The sequence below is a fragment of the Lissotriton helveticus genome, chromosome 2_1 (assembly GCF_964261635.1).
Source record: "Lissotriton helveticus chromosome 2_1, aLisHel1.1, whole genome shotgun sequence".
NCBI lineage: Eukaryota > Metazoa > Chordata > Amphibia > Caudata > Salamandridae > Lissotriton > Lissotriton helveticus.
In genome coordinates, this window is record NC_136059.1 from 1,067,296,686 (window position 1) to 1,067,320,230 (window position 23,545).

Genomic DNA, 23,545 nt, shown 5'->3' on the forward strand with positions numbered 1-23,545 from the left:
GTGCTGTAACAAGAAAGGGCGCAACCTGAACCACTGTTGACTGCAAAGTTACTTAGTGGATATAAAAATAAAAGTGTTCAGAAAAGCAATATTGCAGCTCAAAATGGAAAAAAATCACCTCCTTTTTAGAGCAGTGCAAGAGCTTCTTTTTCCTTTGATTTACATAGCTCTGCATCATGAAACCTGGTAATCAACATTTAACATTTCTACTCCAAAATCACCTGTTGACAAATTCAGCGCATAAGTGGCTGGAGGAGAGTTTGAGGTGTTGGAATGTACTTGCCAGTTGTATATCTAAACATCTTGGGTATGTAACCGAACTCCTATTGTCCTTTTTCCGTTCTTTGCTTTCCTTCTTGGATGTATGGAAAATCAATAAATATTGTTTAAAAAAAATAATTAGGGAAGGTCAGCTAATGGCCTGTTAAACTGCAGAATTCTCCTACTGTGATTAGAATTGTGTATGGCAATTACAAACAACCCCGATATGTAAGGGTGAATGCATATACATTTATGTTGCCTACGTAGGCCAAAGACCACTACACCCTCATAATAGTTGATCTCCCTCCCAGCACATTGTCTTCATTTGGTCCACCACCAGAGGCCAAAATATAACCAGAGTGATCAAAGTGGAGAGCCTGTAAGCATTGGCCAATGCAGTCACAACTGTAACACCAACTTCACTTAGGGAAAATACTCCTAGTCTTCGGAGCAACCCTAGTAATCACAATGGGCTAGCGCAATCTAGCCCATTGTGGGCTAGATTGTTCTCTTTAAAGTGAAAACAACACAAACTGCAAGTTGCCCAACAAGGTTGCCAAATTAAGTCTGTGGTTCCCCATTGCACAGAGAATAATAAAAATCGGCTGACCACCTACTCCTGCAAACAAACTGTGCATTTACTAGACCGTAAAATTACACTCGAAGGCTTGACCTCATGCGTAATTAAAGAATCACAAACCTCATTGACCCTTCTTTTTACTGTCTGATAAGAGAAAGGACCAATTGAAATTCAAACAAAAGAGCCCAAGACAGCCTCTCCCGGGAGACCTCTTTTGAGAGCGCCACCGAACTCGAACCTTCATCACCTTGATGTAGTATTTACGCTATTTGTACCACTTGAATCTGTTGCTAGTTCTGCATTGTGTGATTCAGTACTTGTTGTTGGATTCATTATGTGGAAGCATACGTTGCTGCCTGATGCAGGGCAGTAAATCTGCCAGTATAGCAACAGAATGCAGCACTATGATATTGCCCATGTAAGGATGTGGCACACAAAACATTCACACCATTTGATCCAGTGACTTGATGGTTGCAGTTTAAGGATAAAGAAACAAGAGCAGTAAAGACCTAACATGGTACGATTCGGAAGAGATGGACTTGTGTGATGGACCTTACAGGTAAGTAAACCGAACGTTACATTCTGAGCTTCCAAAAATCTATAGCATTTTGCAACCTATATTTTAGTGAAAAAATAATCCTATACTTTCTGTGCAGCTTTAAGTAACTGTTTCAATTAGGTAGCTCTAAGATTTTATCTGTACAGTGGGAAAAGTAATGGTATTGTGCGGTTCAATGCAGCTCTCCATGAAGTGAGCATGTCAGGATTATGGTGATGTATGGATGCAAGGGGAAATGTATTAACAAAACAATGTTTTTCATCTCTCTAGGGAACACGGATTCTCCACCTGTTCTCAGCAGTCTTCTTGATGTAGAGGCAATTAAAACTGAAGAAAGGGGAACATCTACCGATCTCCAAATAATTAAAACAGAAGAACAGCAAACTGCACCTGAACTCCACAAAATAAAAACTGAAGAGAATGACATGGCAGATTGCAATGCTGTATCCTCTGGTCCTGCGGAACAGCCTGTATGCATGCCCACCCAAACTAGTTGGACAAAACTAGAGGGTGAGGTCAAGTCCGAGGATGAATCAAAGCAGACTGTGTCATGTCAGAGGACTAATGTATGTATACTTTCAGAGGCACAGCGCTATGAAAAAGAAGAAACTAGTAGTGCCTCTTCTGAGGAGGACAGCAGCGACCTTGATGTCACCGATGGTGACATGGATGCTGACAAGGTAGCACACCCTATTCAAGCTGAAAGCTTAAAAATGCTCACGATGGTACATTGTGAAAGTTATTTTTATCTATAAAAAACACAATATTAATCTAACCTAGTTGTAGGCTAGCGAGAATAAATCAGGATTTGTTCAGACAATGTGCTTTTCACTTCATGGCATGGAACGTGGTCCTATTTTCACACATTTCATCCACATGCTTAGGTAAGAACCATGAAGTGAGGAAGGCAGTGTGCACAAAAGTAGTGGGTGTAAGTGAGGTATGTGTACAGCATGTGTCTAGAGCCACGTGCACCATTCTCCCATGCTCAATTCAACAGCAGAAACTTAAAGAGGGCCTTGTTAATGGACATTGGGTATTTTTCAATAATCTCACAACACTCTTCTTCCGTGATATGGAACTATTTAACCACAATCATAGCTCACAATATTAAAGCCATTGTGTTTCCCTCAAATTATAGGGGCCACGCATAGATTTCCTAAGCCCTAGGAACGGAAGACTGACGTGTGCCTCTCATTCATTCCCGACAGAGGTAATTTACTAGAAGTAAGAGTGTTAGGAGTCAGACAAATACTGTTGAAGAATCTCTTATCTGTAGCAGCTGTGATTTCCTACCCAAGTAATGACTTGCTGTCTAACATAGTTGCGTTGATGTATTTTTATAATATGCGAATTCAGGTAAAGTTGCCCTCAATACCTTATTGTGCCATCACGCTCGAAGTCAGCATCCCTCCAGCAACTGATCAATGAGTTTAACCCCATCACGAACACCTGTATTTTATATGCCTTCCATGTGCACGGTACTCTCTGGAGAGCGCAGGGGACAGCTTCACGCTCGACTCCTTGTTACAGCGACGATGAGCAGTGCTTATTGTTGAAAACATAGGTTGTATGTGGAAATTGACTGCGACCTTTCTCTCTCCTTAGAGAGGGAAAATTCAAGGTCACCTTTCCCTGTTACTACATTTTAGCTGCCTTGTTTATTAAAGAGCTTCAGAGAATGGAGATTTTCCTTTTACTGTCCTGTCAGATTGAGCCTCAGAAAACTTGACAATCTGGCCAACATATTTGATTAGCTGCTCAATGTTAAAGTTTTAGATATAAGCAGTCCTGTTCTTTAGGCCTTATACAGCCATCACACACTCCAGTGCAGTCACTGTATCAAGAGTGCATTGGCCTGAATGTATGTAAAATTTTAAAAGAACATAAAAAGATATGCAACACATCAATTAGGTCTGCCTTGCTTGGTTAGGATTGGGTCGAGTGGTGTAGCAGGGTTTTTGTCATTTGAGTTGTCATCAGTGATATCACCAATATTGTCATTGAACATGTCATGAGTTATGTAATATCTGACAGAATAAGCAGTACATGTCATGGTTGCAAGTTGTAGTTAGTTCACTGAACTTTAGTTGGAAAATTTCAATGGTTTTAAACGTTAGTTCTGATCTCTTTTCAACGTCTAATTGTAACTTTTTTTAACGCATTTCTGTTTTATTTTTAAATGTATGTTATAATCATATTACCATAAAACATCACTTTCAGTGTGTGTGTGTGTATGTATATGTATATATATATATATATCTCCTACTGGCGGTCGGCAGTAGATAGTTACAGTTAGGACCTTGTTTCTATTCAAAAAGCATTTGGCGCCGGTTGACGAATCTTCGTGAATTTTTCAAAATTCGTGTTGCGCTCCGGTCAGCTCCTATCATGAAAGTTTCTGGGTGATTCGACAAGCGGGGGCCGAGAAAAAAGGGGGGTCCCAAAACTCTTTTCTCCATGTTAATTCCCATAGGAAACTTTAGACATGGCTACAGCCCGAACTGCTGAACGGAATTACACAAAATTTGACAATAAGGTAGCCTTTGTTTCAGAAAGAACTTTTTTTGTTAAATGGTGTAAATCCATTCAGTAGTTCCTAAGAAATTAAAAAAAAGAGGACAAAAATTATATTTATTTACCATAGGAAACTTTAGACACGGCTACAGCTCGAACTGCTGAATGGAATTACACCAAATTTGTCATAAAGGGAGCCCTTGTTTCAGAAAGAACTCTTTTTCTTAAATGGTGTAAATCCGTTCAGTAGTTGCTGAGAAAATCAAAGAATAAAAGTTTCGATATTTAGATGCACTGAGGAACTGCGCACCCTCCCGACCACAAGCTTTATGCTAATTGGCTGACAACACTCCAAATCAGGAAGTGTTGGCAGCCATCTTGTACCTCGGTAACCGACTTATACACAAAGTGAGAGACTGATACAGATATTTACATATTTAAACATTACTCACTAACCCATGTAATATTTAAACATTACTCACTAACCCATGTATTCACTAAGATACACTTAGTCAGTTATACCATCAATTTTACACAAAAAAATCATCCATTTAGACACTTGTATATCCATGTATTCTTCCCTTGACCTTGAGATATACTTATATAAAACATATTTAATTTTCACAAAAACACACATTCACTGGATGTCATGAGTGATGTTATTTGAGATGTCATGAGTGATGTCATGCATGATGTCACTGACCATGTCATGAGTGATTTAATATGTGATGTCATCAGCAGTGCATTGTGGGCGCGCAAGTTATATTTAGCTGAACTAACTATAACGGGGGAATTCCACTGGTTTTGTATGAGCGAAATGTCCAACTAACTATAATGTAAATGTAAATGTAAATGTAGTTGAGCTTATATAGCGCACAGCTACCCGCAAAGCAGGTGTCCCGGCGCTTGCTTAGGGAACCCTTCCTGATATTCCCCTGTGAGATAGCAGGGTATCCACAAGGTGAAAGTCAGGCATCCCGCCGCGAGGGGCCGTTGTGGAGATTAAGCAAGCTGTTGCCCAGAGTCGCAGAGTGTGAACCCGTGAGTCGAGGAGGCACCGGGGTGAGAATTATCGAGTCCGTGGAATTTTTTGCCCAAGACCCGCCGGGACGGGGAATTGAACCCTGGTCCAGGACCGCTCTCAGATTCCGGGTCTGCCGCCTCTAACCCCTGAGCCACACTTCTCCACTGAAATGCCACTGAAACCTATGTTTTTTTCAGTGAATTTCTGTGAATTTTTTTCAGTGAATTTCTAAGGTTTTTTAAATGCTAATTTCTAACTTTAACGTCCCTGAAACCTTATGTTTTTTCAGTGAATATGTATGTGTATGTACACACCAAATAACATAACTTTCAGTGTGTTTGTGTGTGTGTGTGTATATGTATATATATATATATATATATATATATATATATATATATATATATATATAGATATAGATATAGATATAGATATAGATAGATAGATAGATAGATAGATAGATAGATAGATATAGATAGGTATAGATAGATAGGTATAGATAGATAGATAGATAGATATAGATAGAGCCCGGTCCGAGTACTCTGCTCCGCCAGCGGGGTTTTACCAACTCTGCGCTCCCCTGGGAACGCAAAGTTGCGGCAAAACTCCGACTGCGGGCGGAGCGGATACGCCCCTCAGCCGAGTCAGCCCAGTGAAAATTAATTTTTTTAAAACTCACTTACCTTTTCTTCTGTCGTCTGCAGGCCACCTTCCTCCTCGCCGCGATGTCTCCTCCTTGCCGTCATCCTTGCGTCCCCCTACGTATTACGTCTTGCGTGAACTGCAACAGGTGGGCCCGATCCATTGAGCATACTGCAATGGAGGGCGCTCCCCCTCCTTCCTGGAGCCATAGATGGCCCTGGGGGCCACCACACTCCAGGGCCTGCTCCTGCTATGTACCAGGGTACGCACTCCCATAGCTGTTTGCTGTGGCTTAGCAGGAGCTTTAACTGCTCCCACCAAACCTCAGCAATCGAGAGCAGTGCAGATGCTCTTGCTTGCTGGAAGCGGAGCATTTGTCTGTTTTTATGCCTGCTGTAAAGCAAGCAGGGAAACAGACGAATGGCTTTCACACACAGGGAGCTCCATGTTTAGCAGCTCCCTCTGTGTGAAAGCAGTGCCGGCTCTTGCAGGCGGCGGGGAGCCAGCAGGGACCGCGGGCCCTTGAGGTTCCCCTGCTGTCCCAGTGCAGACTGTGTGCCCTGGGGGCACCCAGAAGAACATGGCCGTGCCCTGGGGGATGGGGTCCAGGTGACTGAAATCGGACCAGAGTGGGGGGGTTTTGTGGTCCCCTCCCTTATTGCAAAAAGGCCGGATCCCGGGGATTGAGGTCCCCAGGGCAAAAACCAGCTGGGGGAGGGGGTGCTGTGCGGCCCTCTCCCCTATAAAAATAAATAATGTAAAGGCCAGGACATGGGTTCCCCGGGGCCGAAATCAGCCCGGGGAGTGGGGCTGTGTGGCAATGCAAAACAAAAAAAAAGGCTGGGCCCTGGATGATGGGGTCCCCTGTCCCAATTCTGTAAAATACTAATCATCCTAACTTCTTGGGTATGACCAATGCAAAACAAGTATGTTTTCTCTGCATTTTCACTGTGAAAAGTTATTGATAATTCTTAATGGAGATGCTTATAGCCTTTCTTTTTGAGTGTGCAGAATCTGAATCTCATACAGTGTCTGTGACAAAGGGCTTCTTTCTTGCCATCTACTGCTGAGGCCAGAGATCGTGTTCTGAACTTTTGTAAACTAAAAGTATGTAAACTTGCCTACAAGCCCTGCCCCATATACATTAGCGGTATACAACATCTTTCTGCCTTTTTTCCCAGGATGAAGGATAGCTTACTAAAAGAAACCCCAGCACATTTCCTCCCCATTTTGGAGACGTGTTCCTCATGCCTAGGAATACAATCGGATCTGCCCCAAACAAAGAAGCACTTACTTATGCAAAGTACAAATCATCCAAGTGTGTTTTCTCTGCAGTTTCACTTTTTAAAGATATCTGATGAGGACGCTTGAGGAAATAGCACAGTTACATGGGAGAGGTGTGGCGCCGCGGCCAGGGCGACTGACGCTGGAATCTGGGGACCACGGTTCGATCCCCGGCTCCGGCGGCAGGTTAGCCCAGCACCATGGGACTCTGGGCAATAGCTCGCTTAATCTTCCCGACGGCCCCCCAGCGCCTAGAGACCCTTACGGGTGATTGTGCGCTTTACAAATGTGGACTTTACTTTACTTTACAGACACAGAAGGCCACTGGAGACATTTTCTCTGCGTTCCTGCGCAGTTGTATTGCAGGAGGTGCACTATACATTTACCCAGACATAGCACTTACTAATTAGCCAAAAGAAAGTTCTCCTTTTGCATAGAGGTGTAATACAAAACGCTGGCCTCTTCCTGGGTAAATATTCAGGGCTGAATTCATTCAGGCACAATACAGACACTCATGTACCTGCTTAGTTACCCATTCAGCCACTCATACACCCTTTCATTCATCATTTACAGCCCCTGGCACAACTGCAGCCTTTGACACTGACTCCCACCACTCCCTCATCCTCAGACTCCTCCACATAGGCATCCAGGGCAAGGCTCTCGACTGGATCGCCTCCTTCCTCTCCAGACAAACCCAGAGCATCCACCTCTCACTATTCACCTCCACACCCAAAGACATAATATGCTGCGTCCCTCAGGGCTCTTCCCACACTCCCACCCTCTTCAAAACTCAAATGACACCTCTGCCCAACTTCGCCTTCACCCACTCTAACTCAACATCATATCCTACGCCGACAACACCCAGCTCACCCTATCCTTCACAGAAGACTCAGACACTGCAAGACTCAACTTCCAAACCACCATGACCAACATCTCCACTTGGATGAAAACCAAGTGCCTGCCTAAAACTCAACTCAGACAAGACCGAGATCATCATTTTCGGAAAGAAGCCCTCCCTTGCGGATGACACCGGGTGGCCCTTCGCACCCCCCGTTGGATCACACACATGCAACCTCGGCATCATCCTGGACACCCAGCTCACCATGAAACAGAACAACACTGTTTACTCTGCTTGCTTTCACACCCTCTGCATGCTCCGCAAAATCTTCCGGTGGATCCCTACCTTAAAATCTTCCGGTGGATCCCTACCTTGACCAGGAAGACAGTAACCGAGGCCCTCATCTCCAGCCGACTTAACTGCAGCAGCTCCCTCTACGCCAGAACCACCAAACAGCTCCTCAACTGCCTCCAAACCATCCAGAACAGACTTTTTAAAAAAAAATCTTTTTATTGAAGAAACAAGAAAAAAAGAGCAACAATAACAGGTGGCTTACATCGCGGAATGAAGGATCAATAATATACATACAGGGCATATAGACGGAGAATCCTCAAGAAAGTCTGCTCACGTGTTACATCTGGTATATGGCTGCACTACAATCAGGATAGTCAAAACAAACACCTACCACCCACCACACCTCCCCCAGAAAACAGGATAAACATTGAATAACAGCCCAGAATAGAAGGGAGGGGGAAGGGTGCAGCAATAAGAAGGTTACGATGTTACATCCACTTTACCGAACACAGTGATAAATTACACGACAATTGGCTAACTCACGCAAGTGATATCTCCACCAGAACCCGTCCACCCCATAGCACAAATCCGCTACTCAAGAAGACCACCTATATCAGGATTTTGAAGGATTTCAAACATAAAAAACTACAAATACTATCTAAACAAACACCCCTCCCCCCACCCTGCACCACAGCATATGGCTTGCGCCCTATCCCCAACTAGCTGCGTGCCTGTCGCCCCATCTAACTAGGTACTAAATGTAGTAAAACTTGGAGGAGGACATCTCAGTACGGGCCCCCGGTCCCCCCTCCCCCCCGCCAGAACCAAGAATCCCCATAATAAACACATAACTCCATTGAAAAGTGAATTTACAAACTAAACAGGGGAAAGAGTAACCACCACCCTACCTCCCGTAAATACAATGGTAACGAATCCCACTTCAGAAATCCCATGGTGACAAACCCCAACAGTCAGTCTCGTCCTTGACCCTTCCGATCAGTCGAACAAGCCCCTTCCAGACAGGCTTTCGCCTCCGCTGGATAGTCGGAATGTGAAAACAGTTCAGTAAAGTTCCTTATGAGGCGAGGCAAAGTTATAGAGTCCCTGGGAATTCTATCGGCATCAACGATGACCCTCGTCGACATAAACTCCCGACGTCTTTGTCTCTGTGGTGATATTGAAAGTGTCGAAGAGGGGTAGGACACTGAATCATTCCATAGAGAGTTCCCAGCAAGAGTGTCCAGAAGGGGAGCAACAATTAAACCAAACTCGGTAGGCGATGATGGTGGGCTTGGCAGTCCATAGAGGACGTCGAGTACACGGTTATCGGCCATCACATTGCCATGAAGCTCCGACACCTCTCGTGGCACAGGGCCCACTGTCGCTATGGGGACCGCCGTGGGTGATATAGGCTGATCAGGATTTTGAGACGGTGCTGGGTCCGGTCCCACTTGTCCAAGTCCATGTGCAACCACAATCATTTTTCGGACAATGGACTCCACATGGGAATGTAAGGCCCCGATCGCTGCCAATACAGATCGTATCGACGGTTCCGACTCAGTCCGTCCCACCGAATCTTGTTCCGAGACACCCATGTTCGCGTCCCCCCGAGGCCCGGCCTAGCCCGGGGGAATCGGCAAATTTTGGGACGGACTGTCACGGAGGGTCACCAAGGACTTACCAAGGTCGCGGTCCAAGTTCCGGGGCCACAAGCGTAGATCCCAACCCGGCAAACACCGGCGGGGATCAAACCGGGTCTCCGGGCCAGGGACCCACACCGCACTGTCGTGCCTCGTCAACCCTCCATCGATTGTAGGCTAGAGCAACAACCACCGTCAAAATCGGGCTTAAAATTTTTTTCCACGTCCAAGGACTTGACCCTGATGATCACCCACAGCCGATGTTATTCAACTGGAACCTGGCTGGGCCAGTACTTGAGTCCCCGGCTCACAAGCTGGTGTAGGCCCCAAACTAAAACTCGACGTAACTTCGTCCACAAAGCTGGAAAATCCAGGGATCACACCAAAATATAATGTAGCAGTTCACACACCCGGAGGCAGGGTGGAAATTCAGGATTTGTAGCAGGATTGTCTGGCGGAGGACGGAGGTCGGCGGAGCCAGGAGCCTATGCGGCCATCTTGGTTGTGAGCGTAGCTCCTCCCTCCAGAACAGACTTTTAAGACTAATCCATAACCTTCCTAGAAGAACCAGCATCATCCCTCACCTTAGAGTCCTCCACTGGCTCCACGCCCAGAAGAGATTCCTCTTCAGGCTCCTCATTCATACCTACAAGGCCCTCCACGAAACATGTCCCACCTGCATCAGCAACCACCTCACCTTCTACCAACCGACCAGAGAGCTCCCTTGCCTTAGCCCACACCCCTCACAGCTGATGCATTGGCTGCGCCTTCTCCTACCTCACCACCAAATCCTGGAACAACCTCCACCTGCTTATGCCCCCATCGCTGAAGGAGTTCAGGAGGTAGCTGAAGACCTGGCTCTTTGACCGCCACCTCTCTCCAACCGAGGATCGCGCAAACCAGACAGAACATTATACATATATAGAGACGAAAAATAGTTGAGTATCTGGACACCTAGCTATTTTAATTGGCCCTCCATATACTGGAAGCCGTCCACTAATAGATAAAGGCATGCGGCATGGGCAATGTCAAACACCATCCCTTAGGATTTAGATACATTTGTCTTGAATCCTGATACCTCAGTAAACAGTTCTATTTCTGAAACCAGTGCTAATACAGACATAGACAGGTCTGTTAGAGAGCATAAAATGTCTGCAAAGAGAACTACCTTACATGTACGAGCCCCAGATGTGAAGTCCTCAATTAACTGGTTTACATGTATTCTTTGTATCAGCAGCTTCATCATAACTGCGAAGGCAAGAAGCTTCAAGCACACCACTATTTCCTGCCCCTGCATAGTGAGAATCACTGTCATAATTAGGCATTGATCTGGAGACGTGCACGTAGCTGCTTGAAACTTTCTCAGATGTAGGATGTCATAATTGGGCCTAAAGATGTTTTAGACGGGACTTTAAAAATAAATCCCCCACCTACGCTATTGAAGGCCTTTTCTGCATACAGTGAGAGAAGGGCTAACAGTGTTTTTTTGACTCTTCTCCAAATTCATCAGATTTATTGTCAGCCATGTGTTATCGACGAACAGTACCCCGCCTGCATCCCGGAGATCAGTGCCGGCCATATTTGATATAGTCCTAGTGACCACAATTGTGGTGAAAATATTCACATCGTTGTTAGGGTGAGCAATGGGGCAGCATAAATTGCAGAGCTTGTTATTTTTACTGGGTTTAAGAATGACTGTGATGTTTGACTTCTTCATGGTTTGTCTCAAGTAGTTTGGTCAGCCATAACATCCTGGAATGCTTTGTAGCATATCATTCATGAGCCTTCTGGTCTTGGAGATAGGAGCATACACTGAATTGCCAGCTTCTCTTCTGAAGGCAGTGAGTTTGGCTGTTCCAGCTCGAGGACCATTTCCTGGGATAATTTTAGGGGCAAATAGCTCTCTTCTTTGCACCGAAGGTTCATCACTTGGCCTGATTGAAAGTGGAGTAGTAATCCTAAAATGTCTGTAATTTATGTGTCAAGTGCAACTCGGTTCCATCAGTATTGCTGATTGTGTGAATATAGTTGAGGGTTTGGACCATTTGTAACTTATAGGCCAAAAGCCTATCGGCCTACTGCCCATATTGTAGAATTCTGGGCTGCGTACAGATATCTTACTAGTGATTTCACCTATACGAATGTGTTCTAGTTCCCCTTTCGCTTTAGTTAGGGGTGTATGGGTATTCTAGGTGATGTGTTCAATTTATATTGCTGTTCTAGGACCATAATCTGAGACTCCAGCTCATGTTTTGGCTCTATTGTGCTTCTGGTAGGACGAGACATGAGAAATTAGTTTTCCCTGTAACACCGCCTAAGCTGCATTCCATAAAGTTTCAGCTGAAACTCATCTGTGTCAGTCTCTTCAAAATACTGAAGTAGGGATTCTCCTGTCTTGTTCCAAAGGGTGATGTCTCTGAACACGACTTCATTAAGGCACCATGTTCTGAGGTCTCAAGGCTTTCAAGTCGATAGCCCCAATATTAGGATGACGGAAGAGTGGTCCGATGGCACTCTTGGGCCTATTGATGTGTTAAACACAGTTTCAAATATTTGTCTACTAACCAAAAAGAAATCAATCCTAGAGTACATCTTATGGACTCTAGAATTAAACGAATAGTCTTTCCATGTGCGGTTCTATCCTAGGAATCTGATAGAGACTACTAGCTGCAGATTCCTTAACGTAGAATTATCCCCAGGCGTGAGACCTGATCCCGAAAACTTTTGGCCACAGCATCCCTGCGCACCGGGGGGACTGCACCACGTGACTCCGCCCTGACGTCGTCCGCGTCCGTGATGTCAGCGAGGATACACAAGTCCCACACCGGCGTGCCTACTTCAGTTTTTTTTCTCATCCGCGTACAGCGCGGATCTGGATTGTGTCCTGGCCTCTTTTCGGGCCTTCTATTCTTTTACACGCTTTGGCGTTAAATGGAACTGTGTGCGAATGCCTTCGTTTTCAAGACGTGTACCTCCTGTGCGCGTCACATGTCGGCGACGGACCCTCACCCAATTTGCATGAGGTGCCTGGGTGAGCATCACGGCTCAAAGAGCTGCGACGCCTGCCAGCACCTTAAGCCTAAGTCACGGCGGGAATGCCGGATGAAGTTGCTGTCGGCGCGCTTGTCCATGTCAGTGTCATCCCAGTGTCCGTCCCCTAGCTCGGAAGCAAGGAACCTCCGCTTTTGTCTGCGACATAGTCTTTGGCCGTGGCCCGAGGACATGGCTCGCCTCCTTTCGCTGTAGGTGCCTGCTCCCACTGGGACATGCGCCTCCGCCTATCGCCTTCCTACCCGCCGTTTCCTGGCATAGAGGCGACCAGGGCCCAAATGACAGCCTACGCAGCGGTGCTGTAGACTTCGTTGGCCCTTCTTCCACCTCCTGAGACGTCCGTGGATCCCTTGCTTCGTGCGGGGTTTTCCGTGGAGCCGGTATTTTGGGCTCCAGGTGTCGTCGAGGTACGGTCCTTCGGGGCTCCCCTCTTTGGGTCTGGCTTTGCTGCCTCACCGCAAATCCCTACGGGGCTCCCTGTGGCGTCGACAGACGGAACTCCGGGCTTGCCCCCGAGTCCCCCTCGGTCCTCTGAGCAGGCAGCTGCCTCACCAGAGGTGGAGCCAGCGCAGTTTCGGCGCCAGGAACCTTCCTCCCGGCTCCGGTGGAGGCAGGGACCTGGGGTTCTTTCCCGAGTCCCCCTCGGTCCTCGGCGCGGGCGGCTGCCCCGTCTGAGGCCGAGCTGGCACCTTTTCGGTGCCGCTCCTTCGCCGTCTTGGCGTCGACCCCACCCTCATAATGAGCACGTGGTGGCAGAAGTCGGGCCAGTGCCACGATTGCCCACTCCGGTGCAGATTGACGCCCCTCAGGCGCTGGTGGCGGACTCCACGGAGCGGCACCAGTGTCGGGTTATGGATTCGTCCCCTGAGGTCCCTTCTTCTCCAGAGGTTGGCCATCTGTTGGTGTGTTCTTCCCCTGAGACAGGGCGTGTATTGTTGCCTTTTCACCGGCATCTTCCAGGGAGGGCTCCTCGCCGTCCCCACGGCCTAAATCCTCGAACCTTTCTTTCTGTGGCTCGCGGATGGCTTTTTCCCTGGCCCCTCTGCCTTCTGGGGCTCCTCATGTTCCAAGTTCATCTGTGGATCCCCCACTATTCTGGGGCTGGCCGCTTCCCCTTGGACATGAGGATGGGAGGCTCAGCCTGCAGCCATCGCCCACGGAGGAATTACTTTCTCCGCCGCGACGCCCTATGGAGGCTAGTGTTGCCTTTGTTCGGGCCATTTCCACAGCCGCTGGTATTCTGCGGATGGGTGAACCTGTCACTCCGTTTCCTACGGACAACCTTTTGGAAGTTCTTTACCGGGGCTCTGGTGAATTGGAGTTGTTCCTTCCCGTTGAAGCGTCACTCCACAATTCTCTTATGGGGGCGCCCTGCCACGGGTGAACCGGTGCCTCAGGCACTTATGCATCGTCACCTCCCTGCACTGCAGGACCCTGTTTGTCTTTCTTTCCACTCTTCTACTCAAGGCTCTCTTCTGTGGAATGCCTTTCCGTGTTTGCCTGTGGTGTTGTTTCCTCCCTCTCGGGAGGCCCGGTGGTTGGATTCATGGGGGCGTAATGTCTGCGCTTCGTCTAGCGCTGCCTTGCGGGTGCTTAACACTTTGTGTGTATTGACCAGGGCTACTTCCAGTCTATGGGACTCGGCGGAGTCCCTTAGTTCTCATGTCTCTCATGAGGGTGCCCATGCTGACCTACGGAGCCATGTGTTGGATGGTAGGGAGTTGGCCGCATTTATTCTTCGTGTGGCCTTTGATGTTGCCGATGCTCTAGGCCGTGCTATGGCCACTTCGGTGGCTCTACGTCACCATGCCTGGCTGCGTGATGCTGTTTTTCCTGAAAATATCAGGGAACGTCTGGTTGATCTACCCTTTGACGGGGTCCTTCTGTTTAACACTCATGCGGACTCTGCCATTCAGAATCTTCTTGCGGGGCTCCGTGCTCCTCCTCCTCCTTCTCCTCAGTAGGTGGTTTTGTTGATCCTCCGGGTCTTAGTGGGGGGTGTCATCCTAACGCTCCTGGAATCTGGTGTTAGGGTGAATGTTACACTTTCTGTGAGTGATACTGTGCCCTCGGGGTCCTGTGTGGGCCAACCTCTTCAGTTGTCTGCTGGTTCAGCCCCCTTTTTGGCAAAGAGTGTTCTTTTTGGCTGCTTACTAAGCCTTCTGTGGTTTCTGCCGCAGGTTTTCTAATTTGTTCTCTGATGCAGGATTTCCTCCCTAAGAGTGGTTTCCATACTTCTTGGGCCATGTCCTACCCTACATGGGATATTTGTAGCTATTGGATAGCCCTGTCTTACACTGGGAAAGTGTGGACCCCCCCCTTGCGGGTTCCTTGCCCTTCCTGGTGTTGCTGTATGCCGCTGGTGCGTTATCTTGGGCAGCTGCGGCATTGTGCTGCAGTGTTTTCGCCTTTTGCCTGTCGTTTAGCCTGGTCCTCTGTCTGGTGTCCAGAAGGGTTATTTTCCTGTGTTGACGACTTGGTTCGTCCTACTTGTTTCTCCTCTTGTTTTCTGGCTGGTTGCTGGTTGGCACCCAGCTGCACCCGCCGCTTATTCTGGTCCACGGCCAGGGGCCATGGAGTGAGGCCTGGCACCCCTGCTTCTGGTTTTTCAGGAGCCTTCTGGGACTATGTTTTTCTCTTCCACCTCCCTTATTACTGAGGCGCTGTTCTGTCCGTTGACGTCCAGCTGTGATGAGTTCGACCGCCCTCTTCACTGGGTGTGTTCCTGGCGGAGGGCTCTTGCCCTCGTTTCTGCTCTTCTCCTCGGAGTCTCTGGGTTGCTGTAATTCCCTGGTACTCCCCTGCGTTTCCTGTACCTGGGGCTTTCGGTAGAGGTCCCTGGTACATTAGCTGCTGGCCTCCTTTCGCATTGCCTGTGCCTGGAGCTTCCGGTGGAGGTCCCTGGTAAATTGGCTGCTGACCTCCTTTCCTATTGCCTGTACCTTGGGCTTCCAGTGGAGGTTCCCGGTACATTGGCTGCGGGTCTCCTTTCGGATTGCCTGTACCTGGGGATTCCGATGGAGGTCCCTGGTACATTAGCTACTGGTCTCCTTTCGTATTGCCTGTACCTGGGGCTTCCGATGGAGGTCCTTGGTACATTGGCTGATGGCCTCCTTTCATATTGCCCTACCTTCTCCTGCTTGGTGAGGGCAGAGCTGCCACTCGTCGTTGTGACACATCCCCTGTGGGGCGGTGTTCTCTGCGACACTGCGGTTCTAGTCTGGCTGTGGGGGTGACTGGGCTCTTTCCCCTGTCCCTGTGGCTCATCCCCTGTTGGGGAGGACGGGGTTATTTCCCTGTCCCGGCGATTGGCCCCTGTCGGGGGTCTTAGGTTCGCCTGAGCTGGGGAGGTCCTCTCGCAGACCCTCCTTCCCTTGCGTATGGCTAGGGTATCTATTCTACATTAAGGAATCTGCAGCTAGTAGTCTCTATCAGATATACGAGTTACTTACCTTCGGTAACGATGTATCTGGTAGAGACAAATCTAGCCGCAGATTCCTTCACGACCCGCCCTTCCTCCCTGTTCTGCGAGGGTCTTCTGCACTCGCCTGCCTCCGGGTGCTTGTTTTTTGCAAGTGTCTTTCTTACTACCTCCATTGGGGGATGCTCACCTTGTTGTTGTTCCATTCTTTTTAAAAAAAATATTTTTATTTGCTTTTTACAGTGCAAAAATACAAGTAGCATGTCACAATAGATCATCAAACACCACCCTTTGTCCCCCCCACCCTCTTCCTATCGGGTTGTACAGCGTTGCCCCCTGAACCCCAGAATATTACGGTGCAATTCCATATATAGTGCTTCCCTTTAACCAGGGTAGGAGGGCCCCTCACCTCCCCCAGTTCACAGATCTCCATCCAGGCCATGGTACTGGTGCCATTTGCCCCACACTCTAGCAAACTTCTTAGGACAGCCCCTCACCTTGTATGTGACACTCTCTGCTGCCATATATAGGTCCATGCCCCTCCTCCACTCCTCCAGTCGTGGCAGAGTCGACGCCCCCAAATCCTCGCAATGTCCCTCTTAGCTACCACCAGGGCCAAAACTAGAAAGATCAGAAGTGGGCGGCTCAGGTCGACATCATTCGTTATTCCCAGCAGGACCAGTTTGGGGTTCAGCGGCTAGGGTGACCTCTAGGACTTCTCCGAGCTCCCTCAAGATCTCCTTCCAAGAATTCTGCATTTCACGGCACCACCAGATAATGTGGTAGAAATCCCCCCTCTCTTGGCCGCACCTGAGGCACTGCGAGTCACTAGCCCTCCCCATACAATGCAGGCGTACCCTATCATATTAGACCCTATGTAGGATTTTATACTGAATGAGCCGTAGGCGGGACTTAATGGCAACTTCCCTCGGGTGCATCAGGGCTGTGTCCCAGTCCACCATATCCATCTCCCCTACATCCTGCTCCCAGGTTCCTCTAAGTTTCACTAAACCATCAGGTCTGTTATTAATCATTGTTTTATATGTCAGGGAGACCGCCTTACCCGTGATATGTTCCTGCAACAGGCGTCCCTCCAATGGTGCATACTCTGGCATGGTCCACGTCAGTGCCTCCTCCGCCCGCCAGGCGTGTCGCAGCTGCGCATATTTATAGTACTGTGTGTGGTGCAACCCATATTCCGCCCGCAAAGCCTGGAATTACTTTAATTCCCCTCTTTTCATCAGATCCCCCAGTACCGAGATACCTATGCTATCCCACCTCTGGAATCCCCGCAGTTTGCATAGCTCCTTCAACCATGCAGTGCCATATTGGCGTCTGTTTCATTGGTGTGTGCGTCCACCCTATCGCCCTATCCCATATCCCCAGGGTAACTTTGGTAGCAGAATGCAACCGCTCCTTCCCCCTGCCTCCGTAGAGGTAGTAGATGCAAGTGCGCTGCGCCATAGTACTTCGCTCCAGAACATAAGTGGGATGCATTGCCGGGGCATGTAACCATTCATTGTTTATGTAGGAGATGCTCCGCCCAATAATAGGCTTGGATGTTTTGCAGAGAAATTCCACCATTATATTGATGGAGCTGTCGGGTACCCAACGTCTCCCGGGGATGTTTCCCCAGCCACAACAAGGATCTCAGCTCTGCGTTTGTCATGGAACACCCGACAAGGGAGCGGGAAGTACTCGTTCTGTAAGGCGTACAGAAACAGCGGCAGCGCCATCATTTTAAACATGGCTGCGCGGCCCAAGATCGTGAGGGGGAGCGCCCTCCACCTAGTCGCATCTGCGGCAAAGTTATTCAACACCCGTTGGACGTTCTTCTCATAGGAGAGGTTACTGTCTATTGTCAAGTAAACCCCCAGGTACAAAAAACCCTCATCCGTCGTCCTTAGCCTCCCAGGCAGGTTTGACCAGTCCTCACCCCCTCGGGGGTCGTAGAGAATTGACTTATGCCAATTAATCCGATATCCTGCGTGAGGTCCATAACGGTCCAGCTCCGATAACAGCGCCTTGACCGTGGTGGCGGGGTGGGTGATGTACAGGAGGACATCGTTTGCATACAGCGATATTTTTTCCTCGTGGGAGTCAGACTGATCGATTTTAAAGCCCCTGATATCTCCGTTCTGCCGGACCCCGCATGCTACTATTTCTATGGTAAGAGCGAAAAGCAGTGGAGACAGGGGGCACCCTTGTCTGGTCTCCCTTCTTATGGGGTAATCCTCAGACACCACCCGTTGACCTTAACTCTAGCTCTAGGATCTGTATATAACAACCGCACCCACTGCCTGAACTTAGGTCCAAAGCCAAACCTGAACAACACCCCCTCAAGAAAAGGCCAGTGTACTGCGTCAAACGCCTTTTCGGCGTCCAGGGATAAAAATAAGTGGGGGTCCCGCCGCGCACTCACCTCCATCAGCCAATTGTGGGTCCTTCTAAGTTTCAATCTGGTGGCCCTATCCGGAAGAAAGTCAGTTTGGTCCAGATGGACCAGATCCGGGATCACCCGCCGCAATCGAAGAGCTAAGATTGTTGCTAGGAGTTTTACCTCCACATTCAGGAGGGATATGGGGCGGTACGACGCGCAGTCCTCCACGGGTCTTCCCTCCTTATATATCGGAATAATTGTGGCCATACGTAGGTCTGGCGGCAGCATACCGTCCTGTGCCGCCCCCCCCCAAACAGAGCCAGGAGGTGGCGTGCAGGGAGATCCGCTGTTTTTTTAAAAAAATCAGCGGGGATCCCGTTGGGGCCAGCGGACTTCCCCGTGCGAAGTTTGGTCAGGGCTTCCTTAATTTCATCTATTGTGATCCCCCCTCCAGGTCCCGCTGGTCTTCCTCTGAAAGCACTGGGATATCAATTTGGGCCATGTATCGCAATGCATCTTCCTACTTACCCAAGTCTCTAGCCTCATAAAAGGCCCTGTAGTAGTCTGCAAATGTCCGGGCTATCTGCACATCCGTCCGCCACAAACGCCCCTGCTCATCCCGTACCTGCTCTACCCACCCCGCATCCCTCTCTTTCCTACTGAGCCACGCCAGGAGCCTCCTTGACTTATCCCCTGCATCATACAACCTATGCAAGGTCGCCAACGCCTGTGTTTTGGCCTCTCCAGTCACCAAACCTCTATATTGTCGCTGCGCGCCCAGAAGTCGTCTAAGAATCTTAGGGTCTTTAGTGAGCAGATGTTCACGTTCCAGGTCCAGGATCTGGGCTTCCAACGTTCTGACCTCCTCCTGCACTTTCCTTTTCTCCCATGCCAATCTGTTCTGGGCCCTGTCCCGCAGGACCGTCTTAAGGGCTTCCCAGAGGACCACCCCCGACGAGACCGAACCCTCATTTTCAGCTAAGTAGACTTTCACATCCGCCCTTAGGCCCTTCAATATTTCCTTATTCTGTAAATCCCAAGCTGTCAGTCGCCATTTTGTAGTTCTCCCTGCCCACCTCCCCCCCACCCTTGCCAGGGGAGGCGAGTGGTCCGATATACCTCTCGCCTGATACTCCCCCGTATCCTCCACACTTAGTGTCTGCTGGGCCATAAAGATGTAGACTAATCTGAAGTACACCCTATGAGCCCAGGAGAAGTACGAGTAAGCGCTTGCATCCGGGTGAAGCCACCTCCATACGTCCACTAATCCCAAAGTGGCGACAGTTCTTATTAATAGAGTGGGGGTCAAGTCCCTAGACCAACCTCCCGACCTATCCTTCGCCAGAGCCATGACATCGTTAAAGTTCCCCCCACCACCTGCAGTGTCTCCGATGTGCTCAATTCAATGTTTGTGACTCCGACTGTGTCCCCGTCTGCAGTTTTGGCGGTGCGTAAACGGAGATGATTGTATACTCCTGTGTCCCCCATAATCCGCGCACCCCCACGTAAGTCCCCAGAGGGTCTATCCAGGTTTTGCGCCACCACAAAGGGAAGAGTCTTTTTAATCAGTATGGCTACCTCCCTAGAGCCCATGGTGTACCCCGCGGCGCAAGTACCCTATACTGCCCCCTCGCCAAAAGGCCAAACTTGGTGCCCTTAAGGTGTGTTTCCTGCAGCAGGACCATATCTGGCCCCACCCGTTTCACATAGGCTTGCACTAGGCCATGTTTGATTTTACTGCCCAGGCCATTGACGTTCCATGTTAGTATTGTAGTCCTTCTCTGCCGCCTCATGACCGTCTGTCAGAGTGCAGGGCATCATGGTAGAAGTCTCTCAACTGCCGTGGAAGTAGGGTTCCTGGCTCCCAGGTGTGAATGACAATCCTCATCATGACATGCTGAAACAATCCCCCCCTCCCCCAACATAGAACCCCAACCAGAACGTGGACTCTTGTACTTCCACCTCCCCTCGTAACCCTGAAAAAATGAACTCCCCCCCCCCCCCCCCCCCCCCCTCCCTTCCCCACCTCCCTCTCCCAACCATTTCCATCACCACACCAGACACAGCATAGGACTTCCAGGTGAAGAAGGTCTGTCGCCCTCCCAAAATTGATCCCTCAGAAACCCGCTCCAAAAACCTCCAACTAGGAAACAAACAGAGGTATACTCTCAAGCAGTTACAGTCAATAGAAAACAGTAAACCAGAAAACAACAGAGCAAAATTGTAGGTGGTTGTTCAACTTGCGTGCTCCCCGGCCATCGAGTCCATGCTTGGTCTGTCCAGCGAGTCCCTGCTTCACGAATTGGAGTCCGGGATGTCCCTTTGTGAAGCTCCCGCCTCCTGTGCCGATTCTTGCTCCAGGTCATTAATGCCACCACCAGTGGATGCAGTGACTGCTCCTCTGCATCCTCACCCTCTGATGAACTACCACCTGGCTCGCCCTCCCCCTCCGACATTGCGTTCCACGCTAGGCAGCGAAACCTGGAGCCCGCCAGCCCGTCAGGATCCGAGGAGGCCGTGCTCCGCCGCCTCCAAGACGTATTGATCCTTGTACTGGGTAGGGTGTTGTCATCACTTTTCTACTGCCACGTGTTTGTCGCAGTCTCTGCGGCTTCGGAGACCCCCTCGGGGCCTCCGTGCGGGTCCCATCCACCACAGCTCTCCGCATGCCAGACGCCAGACTTACCAGGGGGGGGGTGCTCCTCCAGCCACTGCCACTCGTCTTCCGGGTGTGGGAAAAAATACGTTTTATCCTTGTTTATGACTTTCAATTTCGCCGGGAAGAGCAGCATGTACTGGATGCGGAGATCCCTTAGTTTAACCTTCACCGCGTCGAAGGAGCGCCTCTGCTTCTGCACTTCCTGGCTATAGTCCGGGAATATCATGATCTGGGTGTTCTCCATACGGATATCCCCGAGTTTCCTGGCTTCACTTAGAATCATGTTGCGGTCCACAAAGTTCAGGAAACGGGCGATGACCGGCCGCGGCCTCGCACCCACCGGTGGTTTCGCCATCAGCGCCCGGTGCGCCCTTTCTATCACAAAGCAGGTGGAGAACTTATCCTTTGGGAAGGTTCGCAGCAGCCAGGAATGCAAGAACTCTGCCATATTGGCCCCTTCTATTCCTTCCCTAAAGCCCACGAATCGAAGGTTGTTGCGGCGGGCTCTGTTTTCTGCGTCATCCACCTTTCACTGGAGTTGCTTATGCGAGGGCCTGGAGCTCTGCCACATCCTTCTTCAGGTCCTGGATGGTGTCCTCTGCCTCCCCCAGTCTGGTCTCCGCCACAGTCACCCGCTCCATCGGAAATCTTGTCGTAAAAGTGTGACTTCTGAGCCCACCTCCCCAATCATGGTTTCCAAGGCCGCACGGGACGGTTGTATGTCCTCCCGGGACGCTTGTATGGCCCCCCCATCAGTAGGGCCGTGTCGGAGCGTCCTCCCGGCGAGTCGGTCTCTTGGGGGGGGGGGGGGGGATCAGTAGGGCTGTGTCGGAGCGTCCTCCCGGCGAGTCGGTCTCTGGGGGGGGGGGGGGGGGGGGGGGGAGGACCGTAGCATACCGGTCCAATGTCCCCTGCCATGGGGGTCTGGGCTCTCTATCCTTCTTGCCCATGGTGCACTTTCCTGTAGCAGGAGAGCTGCCAGAGTCCTTCAACTCACCGTCCACTGCTTTCCTCGACGTTCTTACACTCACCTCAGGAGGAGCCCCCGGGGCCAGGCAAAACGGCTGGGCAGAACACACCGGAGCAAGGCCAGCAAAAGTGGGTCTGTTACTTCTTCCCTATGTCAGAGCGTCCCAGATGACTCCCTCACTCCAGCCGCAGCACAGGGGACACAGGCCTGCAGCGTGAACCAGGCTCGCGCCCACTCCTGACCCTCAGGCCAGTCTGCTCTCCAGTCCTCTCCTTGGCGGCCCCGGACCCTCAGTGCTCTCCCCCTCATCAAGGCCCAGGAGATGCTATTACAGTGGGCCCAGGGTGAAGGGGGGGGGGGGGGGAGGAGGGGGACCCATCTTAGGCTGCTTACTATTGCTCTCTGTTCCCACGGCGATGGGTCTGCATTTGTTCCCTTCTGCAGCCCCCTCACAGCCTTACTTACTCACTCCTCCGTCTGGCGCGTTCTCAGCAGCCTCACAGTCTCTCCCGGTCCGGCCCGCTGGCCGGCGCCGACACCTGTTCTTGAATGCACCGCCTCTTACGGCCCTGGATCGGCCACAACGTCGCACCCCGCTGTATTACATGGCGGGCGAAGACACTCCTCGGCGCCACACTTCGCGACCTCCTCCACCCTTCACAGCCGTCCAGGTGCCTCCCGTCCGCCGCACAGGCCGGGATCCGTAACCTGACCGGCAGGCCTCTGCTGCCATGGCTCCTCCCCTAACCGGGTCCGCTGGGTAGAGCCCCCCTCGAGCCCCGGGGCCGCCCCGCACCTCACCGGATCCCCTTCGAGAGAGCCAAGAACACCTTCCCGGGCTCCTTCAGTCTCCTGCTGCCACCAGTGTCCCCAGCCTCGCTGCCACTTCTCCCGGGGCTACTGCGGTGCCATTTTGGACTCCTCCTCGCGTCCCGTGCTGCAGCCTCGGACACCACCAAAGTTCAGGTACTTCCGCGCCTCGTTGCTCACTGCCGCCTGTGCCCAAGTCGTGTGGGGACCTACAAATGTGTATTCAGCACCAAAATTGCGACCGCTGGTACCAGTTATGTATGTCGGATCAATGCAGCTCACGTCTTACTCGGCCATGTTATTGTCCACGCCCCCGTTGTTGTTCCATTCTTGACTTAATAGGCACTTCTGCGCCCCTGCACCCTAATCTCCAGAGTGGGGTTCGCTTGTGCTTCTTCTTCCCTTTGTTGCTTGCACTTCTGTCTTTGGCAGTCCTTGGGGTTGAGGTGCCTTGGCTGGTCTCGACTTGGGCGTTCAGGAGACTTTCTCCCTGCTGGTGTTGTCTGAGGTTGAATGGTCATTGCTCTCCATTTTGACCTTGGTGTCCCTTTCTGTTCCGGGCGGTGGCTGCAGACTTATCGTTCTGCTGTGTATTTTTAACATGTTTCTGCACCGGGG

The 23,545-nt window shown here is 50.2% G+C and overlaps 1 protein-coding gene across 2 annotated transcripts in view; it reads left to right on the plus strand.

The window, feature by feature from the left end:
- The window catches only part of LOC144818446 (lysine-specific demethylase 4C-like), a 1,795,190-nt gene that overhangs the window by 986,612 nt on the left and 785,033 nt on the right, over positions 1 to 23,545 (plus strand). The window contains exons 11-12 of one of the 2 annotated variants that reach the window (XM_078675868.1): positions 1,671 to 2,080; positions 2,542 to 2,613. In XM_078675868.1, the coding sequence (XP_078531994.1) occupies positions 1,671 to 2,080; positions 2,542 to 2,613 (482 nt within the window). The remainder of the gene's footprint in view (positions 1 to 1,670; positions 2,081 to 2,541; positions 2,614 to 23,545) is intronic. The other variant, XM_078675869.1, reaches the window with a different exon arrangement.